The sequence below is a fragment of the Equus caballus genome, chromosome 18 (genome assembly GCF_041296265.1).
Source record: "Equus caballus isolate H_3958 breed thoroughbred chromosome 18, TB-T2T, whole genome shotgun sequence".
NCBI lineage: Eukaryota > Metazoa > Chordata > Mammalia > Perissodactyla > Equidae > Equus > Equus caballus.
The window spans coordinates 4,839,840-4,848,870 of record NC_091701.1 but is presented as its reverse complement, the minus strand read 5'-3'; the positions used below and the strand labels follow the sequence as shown (position 1 = coordinate 4,848,870).

At 49.6% G+C, this 9,031-nt stretch overlaps 1 protein-coding gene and 1 long non-coding RNA gene across 3 annotated transcripts in view; one reads left to right on the top strand and one right to left on the bottom strand.

Moving 5' to 3' along the window:
- Window positions 1-2,441: 2,441 nt before the first annotated feature.
- LOC111768867 (uncharacterized) lies at window positions 2,442-8,587 on the bottom strand. Of its 2 annotated transcripts, XR_011428458.1 has the most exons (4): window positions 8,377-8,587; window positions 6,213-7,224; window positions 3,437-3,517; window positions 2,442-2,931 (listed from the first exon to the last, which is right to left on the bottom strand). It is a non-coding gene; the product is annotated as an uncharacterized lncRNA (long non-coding RNA). The 2 variants fall into 2 exon arrangements; XR_011428457.1 differs by lacking the exon at window positions 6,213-7,224 and having other exon boundaries at window positions 8,377-8,517.
- The window catches only part of GYPC (glycophorin C (Gerbich blood group)), a 44,806-nt gene continuing 43,428 nt past the window's right edge, over window positions 7,654-9,031 (top strand). Inside the window, exon 1 of the mRNA XM_023622706.2 lies at window positions 7,654-8,186. Coding sequence (XP_023478474.1) covers window positions 8,150-8,186 — 37 coding nt within the window. The 5' untranslated portion in view covers window positions 7,654-8,149. The remainder of the gene's footprint in view (window positions 8,187-9,031) is intronic.

The following is a 9,031-nucleotide window of genomic DNA, read 5'->3' as shown; positions in this document are numbered from 1 at the left end:
CATTATCTAACAGAGTCAAATGCATACTCTAATATAACCCAGCAAGTTCACTCCTCCTCAGTATATAGATATGGATGCTGATGTCAATGTCGACGTAGATTATAGATATAGACATAGACACAGATATATAAAACAAACAATTTAAAAAAAGAAACAATCTCCGCTTGAGAGGACAAAAGAGGAAGAAATGTCTTTAGGGAAAACCAGGCTCCCGAAAGAGTGAAAACATGAAGGTAACATTTAACAAAAAGTTACAGAACACAGAGAAATTCACTTGTCGGACTGTGAGTTTCACAGCCCCAGTGGGAAGGGTTTGGAGAACACGAGGGAACCAGAGATAGACACCCATTAAGGATTTAAGAGCTGAGTGGGATGAAGAGACTGCAAAGCTTGAACTTTGGGTGGTGACTCAAGTAATCAGGAATGCACAACGGTATTAATCTGGACGGGAAATTGGGAGAAGGCGGGTTATCATTTCCACTTAAGGCCTCAGCTGGGATTGGTTGGGGGTGGGGAGCTCAGGGCCAGTCGTTCAGGGAGATCACAGAGACTGAGATGCCTCCCTCGGCCACACCTTAAGTCACGCTGCGGGCAGAGTTGAGGCTGGGAAACTGAGCCAAGTTATGTCTCCTTGGTACTGTCCATGTACATTCTTTTGAAACAAGGTCAGAGACTTTAATTAATTGCTGCTGAGTTTCATCTTGCTAAGTCAAGCCCATTTTCTCAGCCAACTGAGGTTTTTTTTCGTTAGTTTAGGTTTTCCCTGTGGTTTACAAGTGTTTTTCAAAAATTAAAAAAAAAAATTCACATGGTACAGAGGGCTTTTGTTTTAAGAGCAGCTCTCTCCCACCACATACTCCCCCACCCACAGGCCCGCGCTCCCAAGGCTCTTTTCACCATCTCCAATAGCAGGTCTCCAGGTGGTTGCTTCATTTTTCTACCTAATATGTTCATTATCCTCGTTTTTGACTCGCGAACTTCAGACAATGTGTATTGAGTTCTTGTGCCGGTTGCTCTTCCTTATCCCATCCCAGATCCGTTCTCCCCCTACTGGCGCCCAGGGGACAGAGACTGATGTAAGGGCTGCTTCAGCAGAGCATCCAATTAGGTCAGGCCAAAGAAGGCCCAGCCTGAGGCAGGTGGAGAGAGAAGCGGGCCATCATCAATCCACCGCCCACCACCCGCCCTGCGGCCTCCCTGTCTCCGTGGCTCTGCAGGGCTCTGGTCCTCTGAAGCAACAGCTGCGGGGAGCCCCCCACACAAGGCCTCTGCCCCGCCCAGCTCTCATGACACTGTTCCTCCCCTGCCCTTTGAGACCTGGGTCTGGTGCTCATCCTCAGATGTGAGGCCTTTAACCGGGCCCACTCCTCAAAACCCTGTGCCTCATCCCCCTTGAGTGTGTCCTCATTGTCACTCCTGGATGCTGACTGATCCACCCTGTGTGAGAATGATGGTCTGATGGTCGTCACCACTCTGGCACACTCCCTTCTTCCTTTCCTCTCTCTCCAAATGTCAAGTAGTTGTCTTACTAGATTTGGTGCTTCTCTGGGCTGACTGTCTTTGGAGCTTGAACAAGATGCTGAGGGCACACAAGCTGGTTGCCATCCACATCTCCACGCCCTCTGTGTGAAATGGGAACATCAGCCTTCTCCCCCTTCCCACCACATTTCAGCTCTTTCCCTTCCACCTCTGTCACCAAAGTTACCTGGAATTACAAATGTCAGTGTCATCAAAAACTGCATGTTCTGGTTCTTGTATATGACTTGGTTGTCATATATAGTTGTTTCTCACGTTTAAAAACGAAAGACCAGACTGATTATTCTAAAAGCTGTGAAGGGCTTCCTCTTCCATTGTCCGAATCCATCCGTTTCCTGCCCAGCCCTTCTTCTGGGGGAAAAAGTCTGGCTGGGAGATCTGTTTCCGGATTATATGGTCTGTGCTTTAGGGTGTGTGAAAGAGGAGCTTCCGGACAGGCTGCCGGCCCCCAGGTTCCAGAAAGGGGAGGTATGCTGAAAGAGGCTCCTTCCCACGCTAGCAGCCTTGGTTCACTTATAGTTTCTTGATTTCTCAGAGACATATCCGTACATTTTCTCCATAAGGGCAAACTTCTGCAGCCAGCCTGACATTTTGTAGGCAAAGGTGAGGAAGTGAGGAGGAGTTGCCTCACCCCAGGTTGATCTTCAGCCAATCCTCTTGCCTTCGTCCCCACTTCCAACCTCACCCTCCAACCTGCCATCTCTGAGCCCAGACCCCTGTGGCTCTGACCGGCTCAGTCCCCCCCACCCCCACCCCCATCACAGCCACCCTGCAGCCCCTCCGTGGTCTTCTCTGGACGGAAACCTCCATCTCTCCATTTCCTCCCCTCAACATGCTCTACATCCCACCCATCTTCCCGGAATTCTTGAAATCGCACACATGCTGAAGGATCCCCACAGAGCCTCTTCACTTTGTGAGCTTATTTCTTTTATTTTTCTTTTAATATAATTGTAATGGGCTGTCGAAAGGCAGAAAGTACAAAGTATCCTAAGTCTGTTGTCTCGAGCCATACACTTGAAGGAGTATATAAATGAGAGAAATAGATAAATAGTCAGCATGTCCCTGTGGCCTTGGCAAGATCGCTCCCATCTGTAGGTGGACACAGTTATATCCAGCTGTGGTCATGACACACTTATGTCTGTGTGTGTGCGTATTTCACATGATATTTTCAATTTTTTCCACATGTCTTTATCATTTGATGAACGTGCAAGCCCCCAGGGGTCCCTGCACCGACCCCTTCAGAGCACCTCGGATGGAGGCAGCAGTAACCCCATGCTGCACAGGAGAAAATTTGGAGGCAAAGTCACTTAGCACAGTGGCGAGTGGTGAACTAGGAATGAGAAGCCACGTCTGCCACGTTCCAAATGCCATTCTTTCCTTGCTCATGAGATTGTTCTGAGGATTAAACGAGACAAAATATGGAAAACACATAGGAAAAGTTTGACAAATGTAAGTACCATTCCTGCTCCTCCTTCTCAGTCATGGGGCCACATACCCCGAATTCCTCCCTCCTCTTGCCCAAGAGAATAAAAGCCACAACAAAGGTCTAAGGGCTCAGCTGGGGCAGCTGGAGATGCAAGTTTTCAGTTCAGTTTCACACCAACAACTTACGCCCAAAGGAAAGGGCTATGACCCAAACAAGGCTCCCTGAAAGTTAATAATTTTCTCTGTAATTGCTAGGTTTCCATTTCCAAATGTTCTGATAGGAACCCATGGGAAACTCCTTCAGCAGCTCCCTGCTTGCTGTCCTTGTGTCTCAGGGCCTCCAGCATGAAAAGCCCCATCAAGCTGAGCAGTAATACCAGGGGGTCCCCCAGGGACACCGGGTGGGCAGGAGGGGTGCCAAGGAGAGTGAGCTGGGAGCACTTCCTCCACAGCAGAGCGTCAGGGTTGGACAGACCTGGTTCAGATTCCAGCTGTCACTGAGGAGCTGTGTGAGCACGAGCAGTTACTTCACCTCTCTGGTCCTCAGTTTCCTTTTCTGTAAAATGAGGAAGAGGGAAAAAGAAAAACAAATAACCACAAGGCACCTCCTCTGTAAAGACGCTGTGATGTGAGCAATAACCGCATGAAGGAGAGCCTGGCATAGCCCCAGGTCCGGCATTCTGGTGCTCAAGACATGGCCACCATCTGTTGAATCCTTTGCCTGCTGAGATGTTTCATGGAAAATCACACACCTGCTGACGTGTGGGACCAACCCAGGCTGACCTGTGCGCTGTGTCCTTTTCACTGACTCCTCTTCTCTGCCCGAGATGCAAGCCAACCCACCCCTGATGTTTCTCTGTGCTCTTTTTTTCCCCATTCTGAAGTCTCCTCGTCCCTTTTCTCAACCCCAGTCCACTACAAGTTGGCTTCAGAGCTGTCACCAGTGCATGAGATTTTGCCTATGGTCACTTCAAACCATCCTGGACCACCTGGTGCTCCTGCTGGGTTTCTATGCTGTTCCTCATCTCTTAGAGATATGGTTTGGAAGCTTCCAGAAGCAGGCTGTTCTGGAGGCTTGAAGATCTACCCTCGATGAGGCGCCACTGTCAGCTAGGGGCGCAGGCTGGAGCTCTGGGCGCCTCCTCTCTGCCTGGCCTGCCCAGAGCCGGCCTTAGCAAAGTCTAGACCAAGAGGGCCTTGCAACACAGTCAACATGAGGCCTCCTCCCTCTCGGCAGCAAACCTCCTCACCTGGGGACTCTCCTCACACAAAGTCCCGTGTGCTGCCTGGAAGGGGAGAGGCTCCTGGCCTGGGCTGCAGAGCCGCCACCACTGATCTCTCTGTGCTCTGGGTTCACCCTCCCCACTCCCCACTCCCCCCTCATGCTTCTCATTACTCGCAGCTTGTGACAGCGTTAACGAACCAAACCCCTGTTTCTTCTCTCCACTCCTCTTAACATATGCATAGCCACAGTCTGGTTTTCTTAAAAGCTGCCAAGTTGCCAATCAAGTAAGTCAAATTATCTTTCCGTGCTAATGGGAAAGAACCAGAAAAAGCCCCAAGGAGAAAATATTTTCAATACACACAAAAAGGTGTGATTGTCTTTTCTGTATAAAGAGTTCAAATAAAACAATAAGAAAAGCATTAACCACTTTTCTGAATGAGGAAACAGCATGAACAAAATATTCACGTAAAAGAACATGCAATTTGTAAATGAGCATATAACAATATATTCAACCTCATTAGTAATCAAGAAAATGCAAACTCAGATAACTACGTATGTTTCTCACCTACAGAATTATCAATGATTTAAAATCTAACCCTTAAGTCTGACAGGGGGCTCTGAGACGAGAGCTGGTCATCTTGATTTGGGAGAATACAAATTGTTACAGCCACAACTCAGGAATGTATGAAAACTTTAAGCACATTCCTAACCTTCGATCCAGTAGTTCCATTTGTTAGAATACAAACTAAACAAAAAAACGTGAACTGCATGTATTTATGTTCATATGGTTTATCAGAGCACTACTTAACTGCAAGGAAATCAAACAACCTAGTAATTAAAAGGAATTAAAGAGCTTTTATACTTTTATATGGGAAAGTGGCTGTGACATAATGTTTGCTGGTGAAAACTCAGCACTCAAGATCACATATTCAGTAGTATCTCAGTAGTATAAAGCAAATGTCCACAAATGCATAAAAACAACTAGAAATAAATAGATTTTAATGTGCTAGAGATGATGAGCAGTAGTTAGGGTTTCGGGGTTTTTTTCTCTTCATTTAATTTTTTTACACAAAAAGCATCTATTACTTTGATGAAGGGCAAAACTCTTAATTAGAAATTTTAAAGGACGCATGGAGAATCTGCCCATCTCCGCCTGTAAGAACCCACCCCCAGAGGACAGCGACTGCAGCAGGGTCTCCCAGCCCCTTCTGGAAGGGGCCAGCACTGAGTGTGTGTTACTTTGGGGTGGGCATAAGGCGAGCAGAGGTTCCCCTCCCATGGGCAGCTCCTGTCCTGTACAGTGCAAGGACGGAAGAGAAAATTCCCCTCTGGGACACCATCCACCCCCACACCCTTCAGAGGGCTCTGCGGGTTATACTAGCCAAGTCGGACACTCATCACAGAGCTGCGAAGGTCAAGTCCCCTCCTGCCCACTGCCCTGGACAAGCTCTTGTCACTGCTGCCAACCTCGGCTCTCTCACCTTTGAGACGGGCCATGGGCAATCCTGTCTTTGAGAGCATTTATGGGAATTAAATGAAATAAGAACTGCTTTATTGTTACACGACATAACTGAGTTCTTTCTACTCCATTAACAAAGATCCAACACATGAAGACACATTAGTAATGCATTTCTGTGACTTAGCGGCAGACTCTGACCATGCACTCTAATTTTTCGTATAATTATTTACCTTCCTAAAATAGCACTCATTTCTTTAAAATTAGACACGTCCATGGTTAAATTTTCAAAAATATACCCAATGTTTCCCTGCTAGCCAAACTACTACTCAGTATTAAATTCTCTCTACCTTCTTTTCAGAATGCTCCGGGGTCCTTATTATAAAGCAGGAGTGCCCGTGAGGGGGAGAGGGACCGTTATGTTTAACTCCTCTGTGCTAAGTAAGACATTGCAATTATGCCATTAATTCTCTAATGTAGTGCTCACAGCAGCCTAACTTTGCAGTTTGCTCCAATTTCACAGACAAAAATTTCAGGCTCCGAGAAGCTAAATAAAATGCTGAAGCTTACCCAGCTAGAAGGCAGTAAGGACTCAAACCCAGATGGAGTCCCAAACCGTCGGCTCCTGATAGCCCACGGCGGGCCCCCTGCTGCTGACGGCTGGAGCCCAGATGCTCTAGGTGTGTGACGAGTGCTACCTTGTTCTCGTTTCTGACCTCTGCAGTGTGTTGGGCTTTCCACCTTCGTCGTTTAGTTGTTCAGTTAGCTGGTTTTTTGGCTTTCTTTCTGTAAGGAGTTCTTGTCACGTTTTGAAGCTCTTATTCTGTCCTACCCTGAGAAACTAAATAAGCAAGGCTCTTATGATGATGTCTAAGGCCAGTCAGCTGGAAGTGAGCCTCCAGGCAGCCTCCCTGAAGTGAGGCACAGTGACCTGGGGACCCGTTCTTGGTTACCTGGCAGGTCCCTCGGCTTCCTTCCAGCTCTCCAGCTGCATTTCACATCACGGAAGTTGTTTTATTCACGAACTCTGAACACAGGGGCTATTACCTGCCTATGGTATTGCAACACCAAATGTTACGGTATCATTGCCAGCTTCTAGTAAGGCCTTTTCGGTCCCACTGTTATTTTACAGACATTGCCTCAGTGGAACTCGGGAATGTAAGCATTCTTGTCTCCATTTTCTAGCTGAGGAAACTGAGACTCGAAAGTCTCCACACCTGGCCAAAGGCCTTCTGTGAACAGTTCACTTCAAGGCAACACGTGCATGTTGGGCACGGAGGTTTGACTAAGGATCTACAGGCAATGTGGACTTCTTCGTTACCTAACTAAAGAGAATTATGAACAGCGTCCCACTGTGTCAAACAGGCAGCCCTAACCATCACTCCTGAAGTGGGTCCCTCCCACGGAGAACTGAGCAGGCGCCTGCACCGCACACCTCCAGGGGGCAGCCTCAAGTCTGTTCAGCGCGGGTGGTACTCCTAAGGGCTCACATGTGCAGACAGCTGGAAAATGGTGTCCGGGACTGCAGCAGAGTGACCGGAGCAGGAGCAGGTGGGGAGGGGGCCGCAGCAGGCACCGAGGGCTGTCAAGTAAACAACAACGCAGAGCCCCCACAGGAGGAGCAGACATCAGACATGAGAATAACAGCGTGACTCCTGGGGCCGGGATTTCAAATAAGGGTGACATGGTCTCAAGCTCTCTGCCTTTCTTGGGGGGAGGGGGCCACATCTATAACAACATTCTTTGTGGGTGGTGGGGGTAGGCTCTATTTAACTAACCAGAGTGTCTAAGTCCCTGTCAGTTTTTAATTGTCTAAGTAAAGCGAAGTCGCCACAAACTCCACCATGTCTGGAATCCTCAGACAAAGGGGATCCAAATAAATCACACGTCCAGCAATCCTTTTTTCTGAGAATCTTTCCCAAACTTAGCCCATGGGTTGGGACAGCACCCCTGAAGGGCCATCAAGGCGGGAGCTCTTCCCAGGCCACAAATGCCTCGCGGCTCTGAGAGGCACACAGCTCTGAGCCGCAGAGCCGATCTGCCAGCCAAGATTCAAAGGCAGGTCTGTCCCTATTTGGTCACCGTCTCCGACAGTGCTGGGGCAGGCCACTGTGTCACATCTGGGAGTTTTCAGTCCACAGAGGAGGGGTTTCTCAACCACAACCTCTGTGTCTGGTAGTTGCAGACAGAAACAGAAACAGAGTTAGAAAAATGTGATTCTTGCGCAGGAAAGTTGGAACAGACGAGTTCACAAGTGGGCGGGTGTGTGCTTAAAAAAAAAAAAAAAGAGAAACAGAAAGGGTGGAAACCCCACCAGCCAAGTCTGCAGAAAAAAATACACGCAGCCTGCCTATCTGGGGCCGGGGCCCCTCCCCTCGGGCCGCGCGGGAGCAGTGTGACACAGGTGCCGCTTCCTCCCGCCGCCCAGGCTCGGAGCGGCCCAGCGCGACCCTCGCCACCCTCCGCGCGCCCCTCGGCCGCCCGGGCCGCGCCCAGCACCCCCGGCGATGAACAGCCTCAACGACACGTCGCCGCCCGGCCGCGGTGAGTACCCGCGTGGGGGGTCGGCCGGCGCTGGCCCCGGGGCGCAGGGCCTGGCGGCGACCAGCCGGCCTCGGGTGGCCCCTGGCGCGCGGGCTCTGCGCCCCGGCCGCCCCTGCGCGTCTCTTTGTGTGCTGGTCGGGACGCGTCGGTGGCTAAAACTTTTCCCCCCCGAAGAGAGTAAGAAAAGGACCTGCTGGGAGGGAGAGGCCGAGCTGGAAGCAGGCTGGCGAGCACATCGCCACCAGTTGTTTCCCGGCTGGCCGGCAGGCAGGGAACTTGGAGGCGACGCTGAGCAAACTCGGGGACTCTCCCGGCCCCGCTGGCTGGCCTCGTCCCGGCCGGCCGAGAGACACACAGACGTTGGAGGCATCTGCTCTCCTGACCTTTTGGGGTTTGTAGCTGCTCACGGCCCGTTTTTTTTCTTTTTACAACAGCACGTTTTCTTGCTGACAGGAAATCGTATACCCTGAGATTCTTTGTGAGATTTTCGGAAACATTGCTGGGCCTCCCCCGACTTCCTCTGCCATTGGGCTTTTGCAATGAAAAACTAAAATTTTCTTTTAACAGAAAGGAATGTTTATCCTTCTTAGCCGCACTCTGGCTAGGTCTGATCATTAGAAACTGTCAGAGAGGAGACATTCTGAGCCTATCATGTAATCCTGTTAAGTAATTAATATGATAATGATCTGGGTATCGGAGACACCCAGTGGTTTATACGTCTTTAAAATCCAGGTGGCTGTGGGGCTTTACTCAGTGAACTTGAGCAGGAATAAGTGTGGCGAGGGCTGTATTTGTGCACGATGTGCCTCTGTGTGTACACAGCCACATGTGTGCACGTGAGGGTG